Below are 24486 nucleotides of genomic sequence, written 5' to 3' on the forward strand. Positions count from 1 at the left end.
ATACTCTTTTATATAATTATTATATGTTCTTTAAATATTTGATTATTAGTATATTGTTATTACTAAATAATAAATATATATTATTCTTTAAATTCAATAAATTTACCATAATGTCTAAATGATAATTTATCCTATTAGAAAATTCACAAAAACAAATGAAACATGTAAATTCTTTATATTTATGAAGGGTTGGTATTAAATACTTATATTTAACTAGTAAATCGCTAATTATTATTATTTTACCAAAACTTTTTTTTTTCATTTAAATAACTATGTTTATAATATAAAATATTTTGTTAAATTTTAATTTAGCTTTCACTTTTATTTATATTATTATAAGTAGCTAGTATGAATATGAACACTAAATAATATAAGTATAGTTATCATATAATTTTACTCGTACTTGTTTAAAACATTTATGTAATAGATTTAATCATTAATCAACTATATGAAGAATGTTAATAATATTCTTTCAATTATATTCAATTATTTATATTAAATTAAACGTGTTATAAATTATTGTTGGACAATTATTACAAATAATATTCTATAGGTAAATTTAAAATTGGTATTTTAAACTTATAAAAAAAAAAATGTTCGCAAAAAAATAGTTGAATAAATTTTATCTTTAAATTTTTAATAACATTCGAGTAAACGTGGCCCTTGAGTTATAATATTAAATAATATGTATATAACTTATGTAATAGTAATTTACGGTCTAACGTTTTGCACGCATCTGAAGAAAATGTTAATAATGATCCATCATCGAGGAAGTGTATAAGTTAGAACACATAATAAAAGTGTATGCAAAAACAAATTTAAGGGAAATATCAGTCTGTAATATAATAAAATATGCAATATACTTATATAATATGCATATAACAATTTAATAAGTATTATACTTAATATATATATTTTATAAAAAGCTTTCAAAAACTATGCTTAATTAATTTTAAATTTGTATTGATATTCTACGTACATTATTATGAATAGCTTTCAGAGAAAATTATAGTACTTCATAACTTAATATGAAATTATATATAAAATATAAATAAATACTTTTATAATTTTCATAAATTGATTTAAAAATTTTAACTGTGCAAGTTAAAATATTTATATGCCTACTGTATTCAGAAAAAATAGAATATATAATTTAATCATTATTTATAGCTAATAAATATTTAGATTTTAAGTATTTTATTTTTCATTTGCACATTGGACATTAGAAAAACATATAAAATTGTAATGTTTCATACATTTGATTTAAAATTAATATTTATTATCATCTAAAATATTTATTTTATTACATATAAATACTTATTCAACATCAAAATAATTATCTATTTAATTACGAATAAATTATTTTTACTAAAACACTAAACAGTAAACATTATATCCATTTCCGTTATTTCTCTTATTTTATCATGTGAAATAATATTGTAAATGTTATAATTGTTTATAAAATAATTTTTAAATGTTTTAAATAAATTTATTAAAAATACACAATTATTCAGTTTATTTCCGTTATTCAATATTATACAGTTTTCAATTATAAACTGAAATTCAAAACTATCATTACATAACTTTTAATTTTAATAACAGTTATACAAAATATACCATATTAAGAATAATATTAATAATCAATGTTAATCATAAACAACCTGTTTTATTCAATACTAGTGTATTTTTAATAAAACAAACAAATGGAAGATCATTACTCTTGGTTGAGTAGTAAAAGTATATCTACACATTTTATAGCTAACATTATATTTGTTCCAATCGTATTCTTATCTCCCGCGCATTCGATTAATTTAATTATTTTTGTCTCCGGTAACTCAAATTAAATCTAAAATTGAAGTTTAATCCACGGGAGCTAGTTGTATATATATATCATTACAGTTGATGTTCGTCGGCCAACGTACTATTGGGTGATCCCACTGATATACTAAAGCATTTAGTGATAAAAACGAACCGTCAAGTCAATCCGGGCCACTGATGTGAGATAGACGGATAGATAGATAAAAGGAGAGCGCGGGAGAGGGATCACGGAGGATTGATAAAGAGAAAGACATACTCACACACACACACACTCACACGCGCGCACATGTGATAGTAACGGAAAAGGGTAGGAAAGAAACGGACTAAAATCCGGGGCAATCAATTTGTTTTACATCAGAAAACCTGGCCGATCGGAAAACAAAAACTCACTGCTGTGAAGAGACGGACGGGAAGGGTTGTGTGTGTAAGGGTTAAGGATAACACATGATAGTAGAGTGGAAAAAAGAACGTGACTATAAGTGAAGGGGGTGATGCGGGAGTGGAAGAGAGATAGCGATGGGAATATGGGATGAGTGAGTGCGGAGGGTGAGACACAGACGGTGGGCGTGGTTTGGACGCGTACCAAACACGTTAGATAGATGATAGGGACTCAGAGCTTTTGTGCCGGCAGTTTATATACACTCCTTTGCAATGCAGTTTATATAATACTACTACTATTACTATTACTACTATTATTACGAATACACAGAAAATAGTGTATACAGTGTGGGTACGCGGGTGTGTGTGTGTGTGTTCTATCACTATATAGGTACTATATGCGACTCCGTCACTTTCTGCACGTGAATGTTCACCTCCACTTTCCACCCGTCGCATCCCGTCCTTTTCGTTAGGCACGAACCCGATCACCGGACACGGTCTTTGGCAACAAATTTACTACAGCGTTCCTTTTTCCTGACGACGGACGACTATACAGGGTTCGATACACACTACCGCCATCCTCTCAATCTATCTCCTTCGCCGTATATAAATATATATAAATTACATGTTTCGAACCCCCTTCCCCCCACCAATTCATTCCCTCATCGCCCGACCGAAAGCCAATCTCTCGGTGGCGGCCCGACAACAATTTATCAGGGCCTCCTTTTATTTCATACTGACAAATGCTTTTTTGTTTATCGCCGGAACGGTAACTCGTAATAGTTATTTATATAGATATTATATGTTTTATTTTTTTTCCCGACTGAAAAAAAAAAGTCTATATAAAGGGTGTATGAGAAGAGGTCGGAACGATAGCAGAGGGAGATGATTTTATCCGGCGCTATTTGTTTTACATAACATAATGATAGATGACCGAACATAATACACATATATCAAAATCCTGTATCTTATATGGCCAGACAATTTGACTTTTCACAGACATTGTTCAAGAACAGTATGTCCCACGAGAAAATATGAATCAAAACCGTCGCGTGTGCATAATAATGCGTTAGAAACATGAATGGCTTTCAAATAAGATCTCGCAGTCATGATTCTGTAACTCACTTTTTTCCTTTTTAATTGGAAATCTACGCGTTGTAAAAAAAAATATAAAAAGAACAATGATGTTTATAGTTTTTAAATATTTAAAATCAAAATTAAATATTTGCACAGCCATAATGTTTTGAGCTCTTTAATCTGTACAAACAATTTTATAAGTAGAATCGTTAAAGAATAAACTCATTTTAGAATGTTTCACTAAGGAAAACAGTAATAAGCTACATTATGTTATGTAATTGTCATAATTTTAATTAAATCGTACAACAAAAAAGTGTTATAAATTATAACATAAACATTTTTAAGTATATTATACAGTATGAGATCTCTTCTTGTTTTGTAGACAAACACTCGGTGAACAATCACTTTCTAAGAATAAATTGTCGTTGAATTTGACCAAGCTTGACATGATTTTAACTAAGTTTTTATACTTAGTTTGAACAATATAATTTTCAAGATTTTCAACTTTTATTATACCAATTTATTTTCGCTGACATTAGATACAACAATTCGTATTAATTTTAAAAACTTTAGTACCTTCCAATCGGCCACCACGTATAAATATGATAAAACCGAAATACAAATAATCCTCAAGGATTATTCATTATTTTTTGTTATTTTTCTTATTAATCATAAATAATACTGTTATGATGTATATGGATTTTTAAATGTTAACTAGAGTATAATTTATATTTATTAAATTTATTATTGTGCATAACTATTAAATAAAAATAAGTATATGTATAGTAATAATATGAAAATTAATTTTAAATTAAAATATAAGTACGCCAATACGTAAATTTGAGTGAACGACCAAAACGGCTTTTTTCACACAAAATAACATACACATCTCAGAATAAGTTGAGCATTATATTGTTAAACAAACAGTCTTTCACTGGATACGTTTTACATTACGTTTAATGCACCGTAAAGATGTTGCTTTTTTATCGTGAATATTTCGATTTTTCGCACCGTAGTAAAATCCCCTTTGGAATGTATGAATGTAACTGTTCACGCCATTGCGTCAGTTATTTAAAACGTATTTGAAATGCATATCATGCAAGCAAATATGCTATGGATTGAAGTTTTCAAGTACAATATTCATACAATGCAAATTTTAAAATAAATGTATGCGGATGACACTTATGTGTTTTAATTATTACCAGCCACCTAGATCGTTATAATTATAATTTGATAAAATCAAAAAAAAAAAAAAATGAATAATACAGTGTCATGTGTAAATGATGATAAAATAGTACTGTATTAATTTGCAATTTAAATGTATTATTTACATTAATTTACGAACATTTTTGTGCTAATAATTTATGTTATTTTTGTATATTATACATTTAGTTAAAGGATATTACATAATAAATGAATAAGTATTTTCTAATACTTATTAGAAATAATGAATAAATTATAGTCACAAATAATATTAAAAATGTTTAATATCGAAGAGTAACGATTGAAACTTTTATGTCCAATGAAAAAAAATCTACTCACTAAAAGTACTTATTTTACATTATTTTAGATAAAACAAATTATTAGTTATTATTTATTTGTAACTTAAATCAATAAACTTCCAAGATCATTGGGTTATTTACATAAAAAAAGTTTGAGTTAAGACAGGCTTAAATAAATTGGATGGTATTTATCATAAAAAAAATTCTTTGATACCAGATAATATTATATTTTATTTTGGCACACATAAATTGTATAGTTATATTACAGTAAATTAGTTAAATAAACTTTTTACTCGAATAGTTATTCGTAGGTGAAATATACTATATAATTATTACGCATCATATAATATAATCATCATACGACATCGTATATTATCTATAGTCTTATACAATAAAATGACAATAATTATATATTATAGACTAATCTCTTTGAATAATATAGAGAAGTATGATACATTTTATTTTCTACTTATTTTTGTTTTGAATATTTTAAATTACAGACATTAAGTTCCAGATGCAATTAGCCGACAAAAGGTTATTGAACTAAATGAGCAGTTGTCAGAGGCCTCTAAAATATTAAACAATTTAAATAATTCAACCTTTATTGTTTCCTAAAGCCAAATTTTATTTTGATTATTTTAAAACCAAAACTGGCATTGCGTTTTAGAGCAACACTGTATAACTTAACCAGAACAAACTGAGTGAACAAAGGCTGTTTTTGTATTTTGAGCACTTAAATTGTTATTGGTTTACTGTACATATATAAGAATGATCGATAGTTGTACGCCAACTTGGATTTAAAGGATAAATGAATAAACGCTGTATAACAAAATCGGAAAATGTACAAAATTATTAAAGGTGTAGCACAATATATTTTAATTAGTTGGGCTTCTCTTTCAAATCGAAACAATGGCGCGCTTTCTATTTAATTAGACGCGTAGCAATCGCAATGGATTTATAAGACGTGTTAATTTGTTTAATCGCAACCATATACATCCATACTTAACATTTTTAAAATTATCTAATAATATTTATAATAGGTAATCCAATATTTACTTTCATTTTTTAATCTAGATTCTACTAGTATTAGAATTAGTCTAGTAATTATTTATATTTTGTATCTACTATTTATAAAAAAAATATTGTTATTTTTGATATAAATCCAATTATTACATAATTTCAAATAGCAAATATAATTATAGATATTACTAATTCATTATCTATTCGATATTAATTTGAAATTAACAATTCATAATACTTGTTACAACATAAATTTATATAATATATTTATATATCATAAGGATTTTATAATTTTTGTACTAATTGTGTATCTAAATATATCTGTAAAAACCAATGTAAATTTTTTTCCATTGAGTTATTTATGACGTTTCTGAATGTCTTAAAAAATAAAACATAGAAAAAATGTACAGACTATTAATCATTCAGACAATATACATTTTATTCTGTCAAAATTCAGTAGAAAAAATACTTTTAACCAAAATTTAATATTATAAGAATTTAAGTACATAGTACATACTATGCGATAGAATTTATCTGTCTCTGTTATTTTGTAAATTTAAATTATTTAGTTTATTTAAACGGTTTGTTTCCCAAATGAATAAATGATATTATACTATTACCATCAAATAACATAATTATTTTTATTTCATTATAGAATCATAATTGTAGTATTGAAAATTGAAAAGATTTTAATTTCATAAAATGATTTGAATTATTGAAATAGAAATATGGTTGGATATTCAAACGGTTTTATAAAAACACAACAATTTCTTCAATATAATATTATTCTCATCGGATTTAATGTTCTCGAAAAACTAAGCCGCTTGGCAACAACGGTCGGTTAAATATGATGATTGGTTTTCGTTCGAGACACAAAAGACTTATCATATTTTTCTGGAGTCTATTTCATAAAACTTAATGATTGGTCAATATACCACAGTAATATAAATGTACACGAATAGTAACCAATGAAGTGACCCAAACTGAATGGTTCAAATATTTGTCTAGTATACAATACACGGATAACGGGTGGTGGGTAAAATAAAAACTTACGACCATTCTAATAATACTTTTCTAGACGATTTAATGTGAATCTGTTCTTCGGACGAAGTTCTACGTAGATGGCAAGTGGGAAGGGAAAGGGCCTTAGTGGGATCAGCTGAACAAAATGTGCACTGGACTAAAAGAGAATAGGATTTTGTATTTGAGAGAAAGAGATAGTTATTTGGAGTGCAAAACTAAGGACAAATTTTCAGTGACCCAAAGGACATACGGAATCGGGTCGGTTGATAAAGGGAGAACTTTTTCCTTACACCGTGAAGTCGTAAATAAATCCTATGGCACGATACGTCTGATGACCATTATAGCGCGTTGCGAATATATTTTCTTCGGATTAATTAATAAAGAATCCAGTGAATCTATTATTATTGTTGTTGTTATTTTTTCCACAGGAGCAATTTTTGAACAAGGATCTGATGAAGTGCAAACCGCATTCAAATTAGCTGTGTTTAAGCATAACCAAAACAATACTGAAAGACGATTTGAACTACAAGCCTATGTGGACGTGATTAAAACTGCAGACGCTTTTAAATTATCTAAACTGAGTGAGTTTTTTTTTTATTAAAATATTATGATAGTTTTAGATTAATTCATATCAATAAATAACTAATTTAAAAATATCACTAAAATACTTTAGACGAACAATATCGTTATATTTATATTGGTGGTACGCATTATAATATATACAAATTAATAACTGTTTTTTTATGCTAAATATTTCTATCTTATAACATATTAGTGAATATTATTTTGTATATCTATCACTTTAGTCATTAGAAAATATGATTAAGACTGTTAAACAAAACAGATTCATTACTTATACTGAATAAAAATTATTGTGAAATTAGATATGTAACTAGAATGGTATACTTATTTTTAAAAAACAATAATAAATTAATTTATATAAAAATAATTAACAAAATGTACCCATATATGTACAGTAGCAGTTCCCAGCCCATGGGCCGTGGTACCATTATAATATTAACATCATTAAAGTATATATTTAAAATAATATTGTTATATATTATATACATATGCGTATATAGGTATTATTATATTAGTTATTGGTGGACCTATAGAGATACAAAATAGTGGTCCGCATAACTAAAAAGGTTGGAAGCCACTGATGTACAGGGTTAGAACAGAATTAGAATATAAAATCTTCACTCATTCAAACAATTTATTTTTTCAAAATTTTTATTAAAATACTGTCACTACTGTCAATGTTAAATTTTAATTTTAGATAATAATACATACTCCATATGAAAACTGATTTATTACTATTAAAAATAGTTCAAATCCGAGAAACATAACATAGGACATGGCATCATAAAGAAGCAATAGTTCTCTGACTCCAATTCTAATTTAAAATTAATTAATTAACTTGGAAGTTGACTTTAGTTAATAATAAGCATTAGATTAGAATATTAGTAAAAATAATATTTCCAAATATAATACTATTAATACTAATATATGATATACATACATATATTAGTAAATAAAACCAACCCGATTTAGTATTCTGTATTAACGATATTTCCTAATAAACATTTACACTTTTATAATAACTAAAAATAAAAATAAAGATATTATATTGATTAGTTTGCCACCCTTAAATATGACTGACTCACTGTTTATCATAAATCTTTATTGAAATTATCACTATATTGTATATACATTAAAAAGATAGTTATCCTAGCGTAAATAATTGTTATTGAAATTTGCATGACAGAAATTTAATTCAAATTAATTGTCAACTGAAGTGAATCATTGCACTGTTTCCATTTAAGCTTAATTTTTAAAAGCAGTATTTTAATATTTCAATTTTTATATGAAAACATTTTTTTAAGAAGAAATATGAATTAGTACTGATGTACTAGTATTCGGCCTAACCTAACCGAAAGGGTGCTGCTTGTTCATTGTTTATAGGCAAAATAATGTATGAGATATTTTCTCTCCCTCGACATAACGGAAACCAAAAAACATTGTGTTGCCTATTCAAACATTTATTATATTATATAATATTATATTCTAGCTGTACTGGATTTTATGTAATTATATGAATCTCCATGTCTTACTCACTGTTATATATACATATCAATCGACATTTTAGATTTCACTTATCTGTAAAAATCTCGTTGTTTCTTTAATTCGTGAATTATTTTTTCTAGTTTTACTTATAATAAATTATACTATTAGACATTAGTAGAATACAAATCAAAAGTTAAGTTAAGTTTAAATATATAATTTTATTTATTTTTCGATATTTTATTATTCTTTATTTTGTATTCTAGAAAGTAGAATTAACAATTTAAATTTGAATGTTTGTTATATTTCTATTTATTCAAATTTTGTTGACCGAATAATTCTATTATGATATGAAAAGATAATGGAGTTTTTCAGTTTTTTATCGTAAACATTTTTTTTTATACCAATAATTGTGAATATACGACATTTTATCTGTCTAGCACTATACCGTGACCAAAAGCACTCGTTATACAATCTGGTCGTTGTTTTTTTTTTTAAAATAGCTATTTAAACTAAGCAGTAAATTGAGCAACTTATTGAATGGCTTATTCTCTAGACAATAGACATGGTTAAATTTTATTTATCGACCATAATTGTCGAGTTTTCTGAAAATAATGTTATGTACAATATACACTCTTTTAAGCACTTCGTTCTAGTGGTGAATTAGTGAATAATGCCCCCAAAAACATAATATATAGCAGCTAACGAATATTTAGTTGTATAATATTATATATTTTTTTAACACGTTTTATTAGATTAATATTTTCCATGATAATTTTGTTAAATATTTATCTAAAACCACTATTTTATTTTACATCTTCACTCGTATTTATGCAGTTAATTGGATTTTGAGTTATCCGAGACTGTCAATTTCTTTTACATATGTCATTCACTTCAACGATACGTTAAATTAAACAACGTTAAATTGTACACGATCCGGCAATCCTCTTTCAAATTTTATTATAACTGGGGTCTTAATGTAAGAGTAAGACTATAGACATGCTAATGACACGTACCGTTTCGTTTACTCAACTTAAAAACAATGTGTGTTGTAAATTTATTTTGAAAGTTTGTCATGAACCAATTGCTTAATTTGACTATATAGTATTAGGTATTTCCCAAAAAGTATATAATCATTAATCACTATTTGTAACATTCTCGTAAAATTAATACACGCTGATTGATAAGTGATATTAATATATCCTCTCACGTTTTATTATTATAATTACCCTTGCATTTTTGTTAAACAAATAATATTAAATCCTACCCAATAGCTATTTAAAATAAATCATTACATCTTTATAAAAATCTATGACTGTAACTAAATCAAAAAAAAAAAACAATTATATTCCCTTAGTGACAGAAGAACGATAACATATACCTACTAGTTCCTACTACCTATCAATTTTAAATAAAAAAAAAATATTATGATAAAATGTTAATTAAAACTTAAAAATTGTATAATATAAATTTAACAATAAATTAATCTGATTAATTATTCGTTTCAATTCGATGATTGAAATAAATACCTTCTGTGCACTATATTTTAGTGTACGCATATAATATGAATAGCTTTCATTTGTGCATTTATTTTTCAAATTGTATTTCATCGTAAAAATATTGAACTTCATTGCTAAAATGGAACATTATTATCATTGAATTTTCTATCAATGGACTACTGTCAGATACAGTAGTCAATGACTTCTAGTCATGATAGAATAAAAAAAAAACAATGCAGTGTAAAACAAATCCATTGAACATAACGTTATTGTTCTTCGAAACATTAATGTACCTATATTGCCTATTCTATACGCCCTGCTACACATTATATTATTATTTAAAAAAAATCGGACAAGGTACAACATTGATCAAGTTTTGGTCACTCGTTTCGCTTCACTTACCTCAGTACATTAAAGTGGTGTATTATTTCGCATTAAAAGACATTTGAAAGCAATGATATATCATTGGTTTCAAAACAGTAGTGATTTAGTTGTAGTTAATATATATATTATATATAATAGGTCATTTCAAACATTTTTATTTTTCTCGTACAAATAATGCAATGTGATTAAAGACTTTCGACGTTTAATTTTATTAATACAGTAACGAATAATAACGGTGGAAGACTTCATTGAAAGATTGCAATTAATTTAAATTGTTTATGCGGGAAAATTATCGTTTTTACAAAATTATAAATTTATAATATTTAATTATTAATTATTTATTTTTATATTTTATCTATCCTTTGTTACACGGTTTTTAAATAAGAATTAAACTATAGCAAAACAAAAACATCTTTTACAGTCCCTATTGTATTAATGCACTAAACAATAATATCATGGTTGTCAGCGAGAATAATATAATAACAACAATGCAAATCTACTATGTATGACCTATATAACTATTTTTGAATAATAAGAAACAATAGAAATGCACAAACATATTTAAAAGATTTCAACAATTTTTGAATTGAAAATTTAATTGGATTTGTTTTAAGCCAATCATTACAATATATAATATGTACTTATTATATAAATATATATAAAATCATAAATTTTAATTGAAAGCGCATGTAATAATAGGTATAGCTAAAAGGGACGTATTAGGCTATTATAATAATAGGCGGCTGTGTAGTACATTTTACCTTGAAAATCCATACGCGGTATAAACCTCGGAAAACGAGCTGCGTATTTCGTCGAGCCTGAGGTAATGTGTAGAAATGTTCAAGACTCATTTTACCGGAACCGTGTAGTACTGCATAATACTAAAATGTATATTATTAAACATACCTATATGGCATTATACACTCGAGAACAATATAAAGTATACCTAAGTATTTTGATAAGAAATTGTGGTAAACCAGACAGTTGTGAGACAGGTGTGTTGAAATAAGACGGAAAATATCACAGTTACTCGCTCACTAAGAGTAAACCGTATACAATGAATAATGATACAATACTCGACAAGGCTTACTGTACGGTTGACGGAATACAGAAAAACATGATTTTATAATACCTCAATATAGAAATAACAGACGTAATTTCAAAGTTGTCAGCGAAATCCAATGAGGTTTTAAACTCGCGCGTTTCAACTGTGATAAGCACGGTCGACCATATTTATTACAGTACTCCGGATGAGAGGGTAACAGTGATTTTTTTTCAGTCGGCTAAGCTTATAAAACAATCTAATAGCGAGATTTAGATAGCGTAAGGTATATATTTGGTTTTTTAAAATCCAATAATATGTTAATTTTGCCCACTTTTTAAATTGGTTAGCCTGAAAAATGGACAGATTCCAGACAGGGTTTGCGGCCGCCAGCGTAAATATATGTGTATTAAAAAAAAATTGAAATTACACCGCTGGTAAAAAGCCAATAGGTTAATTTTCGGCTATAATTTATCGTTTTGGTATACAATTATGGTACAATTATACATTTTTTCAGTTCGAAACGATATCGGTTGTGTGATATATACACACACCGGCAATAACCACTTTTAATTACCCGTACAACAACACACAATATGCTCAAATTTATTAAAAACAATAAAAATAAAAACTATTAATTACTGATGATTGTATTAAAAAAATATATCGCCAAAGGAGTTTGACTTTTTGCATTGCCGCTATACAATTATACTCTAAAATTATTTCTTTTCATTCACGTGATTCAATTAACCGGGTATTTCATCGGTAATAGCCGAACAGATATTAATTTAAAATTGCGCATTTTTTTTTTGTTGATATATTTGAATATATCATATTATTTAAGATTTATTGGTCTTGCGTGTATGTTTGTTTTATGTTTTGCGTTGTCTTCAGGAAGATTAAAAATGATCAGATTCTCAATTTTGAGAATGGTTTCTGACTGAAAATCAAAACTAATGGGTACAATTTTTAGTATTTTTGTTATATAATATAATCGAAAAAAAAATGAAATAAATAAAATGGGAAAAACAGAAATTTTATCTCAAAATATTGAAAATCTCAGAAAAAATAATTGCAAAAGTAAGTGACATAACGTGCCGTTTGATGATTTTACTGTAAACAAATTTTAGAGACTTTAAATGTTTCTCGTTTACGTTTGTTTGATTTACTATACACAGTGCAGTTTAAAAATATTTAAATTAATTTTAGCAATCTAAACCACAAACCTATTTATCTATATTATTATAAATAAATGGTAAAATATCCTAAAATATAAATAGGCTTGCATAGCGTTTCCGATTGGGGGGATGTAGATCCCCCAATGACTTTTTTTGTTTGATATTTATAAAAATTAAATTCATTTATATTGCACTATAATGTTAATGTATTAAAGTTTGTTTTATTTTTTTCTCTCAAAACAACGCCTATGAGCGTATACATATTATTATTATCTAGATACCATACTCATTCTATGAATAAGGCTGTTATTGTTATTATAATATTTAGTTGCTTATACCTACAAAATATACGGGAATTACTCCGCTCGATGATCGTGAATATTCAATATCAACACACTCCTCACTTGTTATAAACAAAGTATAAATTTACCTTAATTTAAAAAATGTATATTAGGCCATAAGTGCATAACCATAAATTATGTTTTAATGATTAAGTAGTATGTATTAAAAAATCGGCCACATCCCCCGCCACCATGACAAAATCATTTGACCGCTACTGAATAAGAATCGGTTTTTGTATGCAATAATTTATCATTAAATTCAAATTTAATTACACATCCATTACAGCGACCTAGTTATAATGAACCAACATTGACTAAATAAAACAGAGCGACATGCTTAGTTGTGTTCTATGATTTTATTCTGAAGGAAATCACTTTTACCAATGTCATTATTATATATTTTTTTTGGGGGGTACATTTTTTCTAGAACTAAGAAAAAAATCAATATGCCTAGAACATTTATTTGACTTGATCTGTCTCCGCACACAAGAATCTGTCGACACAATTTGGTTGGTGTTTAACGCTCAAAAAGTGTACTGGTATAATATATATTTATATAAATTGCACACAACCGAAATGTACCACACATATAAATCAAGCTACAACTATAGGCGTGGTCGACAGTTTCTTCTCCAAGGACACGTATCATAATATATATATATATATATACACGTTATACTCATATATAAACACCCTAGTCACTATAAGCTCTATTGAAACCATTTGAATCCAACATAATTCGAGTTTGGCCTAGACGCCTAGTCTTGTCTGTCAACGTGACGTTTTATCATCGTAATCATTTTGTTATTAATAGCATCATTATTAATAAATTAACAATTTTTAGATTTAAAATAATATAGCAGGTTGTGATTATAGCAATAATATTCATTAGCTGTAACGTTGCACTCGAAAATTGAGCACAATATAGTTTTATACTTATTTTAATGATTATATTAATGTATATAGTACGAGTATGTATATTATTATACTCTCGATAGTATGAAGCAGATGACACGACGGCGTAATAATATTTTTATTATAATAATATATTATTCCACACGGTTTTAATTGTATCTAAATAACGATATGATGACCAATCGATACGATAAAAATATTTATAGGCTGTTTTTATTATATCGAATAATCGTTTAAAAAAAAAAAATCGTTGTAAATAACTATACGATATAATTTGAATTCAAAGTCACGCTAATTGTGGAGTAGTGCACTAATGATGAACAAAATATTATTATATCAACAATATAATTGACATTTGTGGTTTATTCGATACAACCGCGAAAATAAAATATATTTTATATAACACGACGACCAATATTTTATACTACTATTTGTCCACCAATAACGGACGAACTTTTGTAGTCGAAATTCACGCATTGACAGTTTGATAGAACTTTTTTCGGAGTTGTCAAACATTCGTTACAAAACGTGAGCGTTCCAGCGGTTCAGATATTTCGAATTGTTTTGATCCGGGCTTACCCGCAGAGGTATATCTCCACTACTTAGACCAGAACGCATTAATTCTAGTTAGCGTGCGATTCCGGTAACCTTAGTAATGGTATACGTTTACAGTAATGGGCATCGTAGCCGATCATCATATCGGGGTACATTATAACAAACTGACACAATTATAATAGGGCAATATTATGTTTATTATAGTGGATACATGGAAGTACAGAAAAGGTGTAACGAATGTCATCACCGCCGAGTCAGTCGACGATTAAAATATAAAACCATAAAAACAATTATAGCTGCGGATTGAAATCGTGATTTGGATTACTTATTCGCAAAACCGTCTACGTATTATTTTTATCACGACTTCTGTGAACAATAAACGCTAAAGAAAATACACTTTAAGCGTAAAAAAAAGTCCATTTTTTCCTGCACGGCGGTCACATATAATATTTTATTACTATTAATTAAACACTTACCAAACAATACCAATAATTATTCGAGCTCACCAGACGGTTTACCAATTGACACCGTAACGATCATCGATTTTAGATACTCGTTAAAACTGGAAGTGTTCAAGTTACATAAATGTAATCGCATGATGGTTTATACAGCACGCAAGTATAGGTACTCGTCGAACGCACTAAGTAAAAATTAACGTTTTTCATTTCGCAAATTAATGGATCGTTAATATTATTATATCAATTTCGTTTCGAGTAAACGAACATCTACAGTTTACGCTACGTGTGTTTTTGATTGACGGAGTAATTTTAATCGGTTTTAAAATAACTTTGGAGTGTTCAGTCTTCAGTGAAGTGCGCACTGCGCATAATATTATATACATTAAATTGCAAATTAAATATACATACCTACACATTATACGTTTAAGGACCATTACTGCACATTCGATTAATCTACAAACCACTGTGGTTTAAATATCAAATATAATAATATAATAATTATGTACTTTTATAAATTTGATACAATTTATTTGCAAATTACGACGGATATCCGCTGTCGGCGGTGCTGGAACACGATAATAATAATATTATATTATATTATTGTTGTATCATTTTTTTTTTTTCAGTAATATACCTATTATAATCGCGTGGCTATCAGCTTACTTTATCGTACCCATTACATAACCGCGTGGTTCGACGATACCTTTATTCGCGTTATATTAATTTTCATACCTTGACATTTATACCGTTTGTACCGACGAATTATACGTAAGAAACGTATCTTATAACTTTGATCGCAGTCACAATTTCACAAGACATACGCCATATTATTATTATTTTACACCTGACAGTGGAAGTGTTACGCCGAATAATGTGGCAAACGAGCATAATATAAAATGGCTGATCATATAACCAGTGGTTCCAACTACCAAAATGTAGTGGTATCAACTGCTGTGCCCCCCCCCCCCACCAACATGACGAATCTATCGACATCATCAACTGTTATATTATAATATAATATTGCATAATATATCATTAGCACAAAGAAATCGTCCGCTGTTCCCCAATAACAGACATGCACGAATGAATGTCACAATACCTTTGGACCCTTTGCGTTTACATAATATATATATATATATATATTTATTTAAAAAATGTATATGTTTAATATATATAATATTATGTACTCGCTGCAATAATAAAAATAATAAAATATTACATCGTCACAGTTTTTATATTGCACGAAAACAATATATATTATATACATTTATTTTTAGTACGCGATTCCCTCTATTAAAACAATGTTATAATATCAACATATAACGTGGGCACACTCTGAGTGTGAAATCATTATTATTATACTATAATAATACATGAAGGCGTGTGCAGGAAAAAAAAATAATCAAATCACTATGACGACGATTTGGGCACACTGCACAAATCACATAGTCAATAATTATTAGGACTCGGATTTTTATTCAAATGCATATTTTTCTACAATTTCCTTAAAATAATTTTTATTGATATATATTTTATTAATATTTTGCATATTTTTGCATACTGAAGTAAAGATCACTATAAATTACATATTTCAATATATTTGTATACAATTTGCATATTTTTTGAAAAGTAAATCGAATTTTTTTAAATTTTGCTCTGTAGAGATTTAATCTAAATTTAATATGTTATTTTAAGACTAATATCTGTCATCAAATTACTTCAAATAACCGTCTAGGTGGTGCAGTAAGATCAATACTGTCATCATGTAATACTGTAATAGAAAGTGTTGGGGGACCTACAATTAATTGTTTATTGGATGACAACTATACTGTCTATTCCTTTAGGTATATTAGTCAGTGACGGTTGCTCATTGATGTAATCTATTCGCAGTTTTTCAAATAAGTTTTTTAGTTCGTATCAAATAATATTTTGTTTAATAAGTGTCAAATTTTCTTTAAAAAAGGCCAAAGGCAACAAAAGCACAATTTTACTTAAATGATTAAAATAATTCGTGGAATATTAAGTGGGAAAATAAGCAACAACAATGAAAGTATTGAAGAGTTGTCACCTGAAGACATTCCTTGTCTTAAATATGTATCTACATGATGTCTTGCGACGTAGGAAAAAGTTTTTCTAAGTATAAATGCTATGTGACAATCGCAGAAGTTTCCAATTTGAAAACCTTAAATTACATTTTGTAATTTTGTGTTGGTATTTGTTCCAAAATTAATATTACGTTTTTGTTGTTAGTCTTAAATTTTATATAAATATTATAATATCATTGATCAATGATAAATAATAATTAATGGTAATAGTTTGGTTGGAATTTTAATTATGTATTTTTTATTTCTACAGTTATCTTTTTTATTATCATACACTTTCTGATAATTTTTAAAATATTTAGTATTTTTAAGCGAGCAATTAATAATTTTATTTTGCACATTTTTGAATTTCTATACGCACAAATATGTGCATATTCAACAATATTTGTTGCATAAAAATCGTGGTCCTAATAATTGTAATATTATTTTAATGTAATATAATATAAACGACGGCGGTGAATAAAATTCTAAATCGGAACGGTTTTGATATATTATTTATTATCAAAAACATTTCCCAGCGTAATGTATTTTCCATGTCGACTATTTAAAATATTAAATTGAAAATTGTTATTTTGATGAGATAAATGTGGAAATGATGTCACCGGCTTACTGCCCTCGTAATGAAAATGCAAATTAAGAATTTTTCCTCCCTCAGTCAAGAAGTGATAATAATAATAAAACAAAAAAAAAATTAATAAATATGACGATATTATAAAAATTATCATATAGCTTATAATGTAATAGCTTTTATTTTATTTGCAGTTAAAATGAGACTCATATTTTAGTATATTATTTTATTTTAAATTAGTAATGTCTATTTAATAACACAAATCTAATAATATATTTTGAACTTGATTTAGCCCAACGTAATCTTATTATTTCTTGACACCTCTGACCTGAATGTTATATAAAAAAAAATGTATTTTAAAAACGCATCTAATACTCTTATTCGATTTATTTTTTAACGTTCAAATACTTTTTGAAAGTAATAAAATATATATAAGATAAAAAAAAAATAATAAATGTATGATTATACAATTATGTATTATAATATTGATATAGTAATTATTATTTGATACTACCTGGTTAATCTTTACTACTGTTGTAACATTTTTTTGTTCGAGATGTTTATCAATAAGCAGGTATCTGAAATTCAATTATTATTTCTTCATCAAACTTAAGTTTTTTTGTTTTGATATTAAAAATAACACTTTAACACAATAATACAATAATCGTATATTCAAATAATGTTCCATTTAAATTATTCACATAATTTATTATTACAAACAGTGTAATTTTTAATATACATTTAATTGTTGATAATAAAAGTATTTAAAAAATTATTTAATACCAATAAAAATATAAATATTTATTCATATATTATAATATGATAGAAATATAACAGAATATAACACATAGACATATCTATGTCGATTACCTAGTTTGTAAAAGATAAATAATAAATAATATATTGTATACATTAAAAACGATAATTTATACAATTATTATTTAACGTTAGGTATGCTCAAACATACCACGATGCGTTCACAATTTAATATTATTATTACTATTAAAGCAAAACCATTCATATGAGTCTGGGAAACAATATAGTTTATTTCGAGTCGGTAGCACAACATTCTTAACTTACGACTGCACACAATATGTGTACGCAGACGCCGACGATTTGCTCTTCAAGGGTGTTCGCGGGCCAGCAGCTGTTGACAAGTAATCGAGAGAGATTGTAATCTAAGTAGATTGCCGTTTGTGAATTAAACCGAATTAAGTTTTCCGCGGTTTAAACCACTCACCGCCGTTGTAAAGTTCTAAGCATAAACAAAATTACGGTTTCGCAGCACACGCCGGCGAGCGTTGTTTTTTCTACACTCCAAACCGAGAAACGCTATCGTGGTTTTCAACTTTATTTCCACGCACGTCGTCTCCTAACTGCATTTCGGTTCAATTTAAACAGCGGGGAATTTGTTCACCTAAGTACGTGAATTAAAATATATAAATGTATATTTATCGCGGTAATCGATATAACGACGCGCCGATTGCGACAACCGATGAGAAACAAACATTATAATATTATGTCCGTTGTCGTGAACTATTACGTCATCATCATACACTCTTATAAAAATAAGTATTACCGACACGGATATTTCTAATCCATTGCACTCGTTCGTATATCGGAAAAGATATTCACAAAATTATATTTTATATTTATTCTAGAGTTTATGAATTAAATTATATTGACCGAACACGCACATTTAATATTAATACATATATATATAAAAAAAAAACATTTTCTCAATTCATTCAGAAAATAAAACACCGTTACTCGACCACAATTTTTAAGGACTACGACTAAAAAATAAAATAAAATCATTTTTGATGGACTATAACCTATATATTATAACACGAAAACAAAGATGATATTATTACGGCACTTATTATTATGAGACTGTACGCGCTAAGGATTTTATTTCACGACGCTTTTTGAATCGCTTACTGTTTCAGTAAACGATTCAAGTGAGTAAAACGCAAAAAAAAAAACCAAAACTCAAAAGAAAAATGAATCGTAATGACTGCCACCGTCGCTTTATTTTAATTTTAATAAATAGAAGGTGTTTCGCAGCGCATATTAATGATTCATATTTTTGCGACGGACGTTAATGAAGGCCTGAGCTGCTAGAGGCGTTAACGTCCCATCCCATCATGGCTCGTTAAACGGGTACTTGGTCCAATTAATAATAATAATATATTTGGTTTGGTTGGCTCGGAGAGTGGTGCGGAGGCGGGAGTAGATCGTTATACACGCGTAAAGGAAGAACACGAGACCATTGATATTTTACACGGATACACATGGCCAGCCAGAAGGGGACGATTGAATGACGCTGATCCATTTGGTAACTGGAAACGGTTCTTATTTGTCCAAAAGACAAGACTAATGCGGTTTCGTTGGCTTTGAAACCGGAGCCCTCGTTGGAAATACCCCAAGGGGCCACTGTCTTCGCACAGTGATAACTTAAGTCGTCTTATTATTTCCGTTATCACGAGCCCCGGCCGCGACGAAAAAATATTAATTTTATCGGGATTCGTGCGAGGTACAATAATCGCACTAGCTTTCAGTAAAACACACAAAAAAACACGGAACCATCCTTTAAAACGCAGTACGGATAATATGCGTACGACATTAAAAATAGACATATATCCGTTTTTAAAGTAACATTTTTAACGATGAAATCATTATGTGTAACGCGGTCGAATATCGCTTGATAAGAGATCGTTGTACTTACTGCACCCCGACAGTCCGCTTCTCAATTTTAAACACACACGTCGTGTGATAATAATATAACAGCCGTACTGCCGTATAATATATATCACATCAATTCACTTTTTATCTCGTGTATTTCGGTATGTTTTGCGATATTTTGTCCGCGTTCATATAAACACGCCCATGCGGCCACCATTTATGTAATTAAAAGAACATATTATAATTAGACGATAAATACACCCAAACGTTACACATATTATATACAATATGTTTACATAAAACCTAAAATGGCGTAATACATTATGAATTCCGTGATTAAATCGTAGTGTAATATTGCACGTGCCTTATTAACAAATTATATTAATAATAATTAGATATGCGCGCATATACACCACCGCGATTTATTCTGTTTAAACAGTCGGCGCCCGTAGAAATAAAGCTCCATCATGATATAATATGTGTATGTATTCTATTAATTTCGCGTGCGCGTTTTCAATTTATTTCCAAAAACTAAAAATTAATCATTTCATACTGTATGGCAATGCTCGCGTGTATATATTAAGTACTCGAAATGTCTCAAATATCATAAATCACACAACAATATTATTTGTTTCACAAATAATTGCAACGGATTAAAATAAAATTACAGTTTTACATTGTTTTTCTCTGCATCGTATACGCTTATTTGTAGTCTATATTCCTGTATAGTCTTATCCATTATTAAATTCCTCGTGACACGACGTTTTGGGGTGCATTTATAACTATGTACCTACTTACTTTATTATTACTTATTTATACTGATTGTTCATCAAATGTATCTATCTATATATATATTGTTATTAGAATGCAATATTATTAACACAACAACATCATATAAATATTCAAGGCGTAGAGTCATTACATAGGTATTGTTATTTGCATACTAATATCAAGTCTATAGAATGTACACAAGAATGTCGTGGTCGTAACTTACAGCGTTTTGAAGGCCGGATATATTTAAATTCGCAAACTCGATGAAAACTTTAGCTGTGAATACGTTTAGTACATTCAACTGACACTCGGCGGAGGTCATCTTTAAGTTGTGTGACTTATGAACTCAAATTTCCACTTTATATAAAACAAAAGTTTTGAATTACGCTGGCAACAAAAAAATAATACTGGAAACCACGTGGCCGTATAAAAATTAGAATTTCAATGGCTTGAATACTGCAGTGGTGAAGGAAAAAAAACTTGGTAAAAAATTACAGCAGATTTTTCCACGCTACAATTGTTCATCTGAACGTATGGCAGGATGACAAATCCACATACATTCAAACTTTTTCTAGTATATATATATATATATAAATAGTTTTTTCGGTACTTTTCACAACCACCTTATAAGAAGAAGCGGTGTAGCGTAATCTCCTGTCGTCTATTTGAGGTCAATCCTCTTTTCTATGGGAGTGTATAAAATACGACACCATGAAAAAGTATTTTCCATTTTATATACATAGATACACTGTCATAACACAACTTTATTTTATATTCAAACAATGTAATTTGTACAGACAATTGACAATAGGTAGATGTCAAATTATAAAGTGTAATAATGATATAAGTGCAACTGGAACATTTATTTTATCACATAAATTATAAACGTTTTATTAAATTTACTTGCCGTTTTAGAATTAAGAATTTTTGTTAAGCCACATAGAAAAAGTATAAAACAAATTTTATTAAAAGTATACTTAGTTACGGATGTATTTGAAATTCAGTAACTGATAAGTGATGACGTGTGTTAACAAAAATTTATATTGTAACATACAGTTGTAAAAAAAAATTGTGTTTTAAAAAATACGAAATATCAAAATTTACATTTATGACAATTGAATGTCAAATTGAGCTGTCTTATAATAAGTTTTGATTTTGAAATACTGCACTATTTACCAATATGTATTATAATTTATAATTTATAAATGTTTTAATATTTCCTTTGATTCAACATGGTATTTTAAATAATGATCATCAGTTGATATTTATATTAAACATTCACAAAGTTTATTGAACTGTAATCTAATTATATCTGAATACTATAATTTCAAATATCTTGACCGACCTTTTTTTCTTTATAAACTTTTAAAATTTTATTTACGATGAAATTAGTTGGTTTTACAACATTGGTATGTTCAGATTTTTTGTAATACATTTTTTAGTTTAGGAAGATTTTAAATGTTAACACAATGTTGTTTTATATTATTTTACATATAAAATTTATTATTTTTTCAATAAATCTTAATCGTGTTTTTTTGTTTCATTAACGTTTAAATTTTAGGATTTATGACTTATAATTTATTTTATAAGTTATTTTTGATTGAAATAATCAAATGCTAGCATTAACGTTCAAATTTAAAATAATTATATGATATAATATCACTCTATAGTTATTTGTAAAGTCTAAATAGTGTGTCAGATATTTATATTGTATTTATACGGTGCATATACTTTTAAGTTTTGAGTGGTTTGAGAGAACTATAACGGTTTTTCAATGATGTGTTTTTTTTATCGGATAACATTTTTCAGTACATAAAAAAACTCTAAAAGTTCCATGCAGTGTTTCTACATAGATTGAACATACAGGTGAAGTAGTGAACACAGATTGTAGTTGTAAAGAGGTAGTTGTTCTCGAAAATCCTAGTAGTTTTTGTGGAAGCTGGCAAACAAAAGGTGAAAGCAAGCACCCGTTTTCAACATAACTCGGACCGTTTTGGGTAATCAAGCCATAATCTTTTTTTTTTTTTAAGTATTTTATTACAAGACAAACATTTCAAAAGTATACTTATAAAGATTTCATATTTTGTTTTGAAATATAAATATACAATAAATGTAACGGTTTTCTATAACGTAATTGTTCTGAGCTTAAATATTTACGAATAAGTTATAAGTTTATAATCTTAATTAAAACGTTGTGTGTACAAAATCTTAAATAGTTATGGATATATCGTTATAAATTAAAATATCCGACACGTGCATTATGGGTTATTAGTCATTACTAGTTAGATATCGTTTAATTTACGTAACACGTGAAGAAAAGTATGACTCTGTTCAAAATTAACGGGGATCAATAGCGTTGACGTTATTACTTCTATTCGAAAAAGTATAAACCTTCGAGAACATAACTAATGATACGAGTAGATTATTTTAATACATTTTTAATGGCTCTTATTATTCTATTCAAGTTTATTCGTTTGTTGTTCCTTGCAATATTACGTATTTTATTTGTTTTTGAACGTGTAAAAACAATTATAAAAAGGTAGGTTTATAAATATATTTGGTGTTATTCAAGAGTTTATCTTTAACAAAACTAACAACGAATAGTACTTATACCATTATAGATTATATGAAAGAATATTGGAATTTTCAATTAAGATAAAATCAAACCAATGTTAAACTATTTATAACATTGATTAACGTGCATTGATATAATATTCTCCTCGAAGACACATTAGACGTAAGTCGTAAATGTTAAATAGATGATCACGTGTGTTCATAAAAAACCATGTATTATAATTTATAACATCGTATGATAACGATCAGAATTCGGGATAGGTTCATTTTTCATTTTTCCGAAGAATATTTTCGAGTGATTCGGTCGGGTTTTTACTGAAATCCTTTTCAAAAGTGAAACATATGGACTGGTATGCATATTTTATACCTGCGTGTGTCATCTAACAGCGGTTGTTTGGCGTTCCCAAGACGATGGTGGACAACATAATAATATTGTATAATATTATAGAAACCTCATGGGGATTTTTTGGGGTAGCAAATTATTTTTTCATCAACATAACGTGCACTGTCATCATATCCATGCATAATATTA

General features: G+C 27.7%; 1 protein-coding gene across 1 annotated transcript in view; it reads left to right on the forward strand.

Moving 5' to 3' along the window:
• Positions 1 to 24486, forward strand: part of LOC132921354 (glutamate receptor 1-like) — a 171836-nt gene that overhangs the window by 27023 nt on the left and 120327 nt on the right. Inside the window, exon 2 of the mRNA XM_060984342.1 lies at positions 7247 to 7399. Within this exon, the coding sequence (XP_060840325.1) occupies positions 7247 to 7399 (153 nt within the window). The remainder of the gene's footprint in view (positions 1 to 7246; positions 7400 to 24486) is intronic.

This window comes from Rhopalosiphum padi, chromosome 2 (genome assembly GCF_020882245.1).
Source record: "Rhopalosiphum padi isolate XX-2018 chromosome 2, ASM2088224v1, whole genome shotgun sequence".
NCBI classification, from domain to species: Eukaryota; Metazoa; Arthropoda; class Insecta; order Hemiptera; family Aphididae; genus Rhopalosiphum; species Rhopalosiphum padi.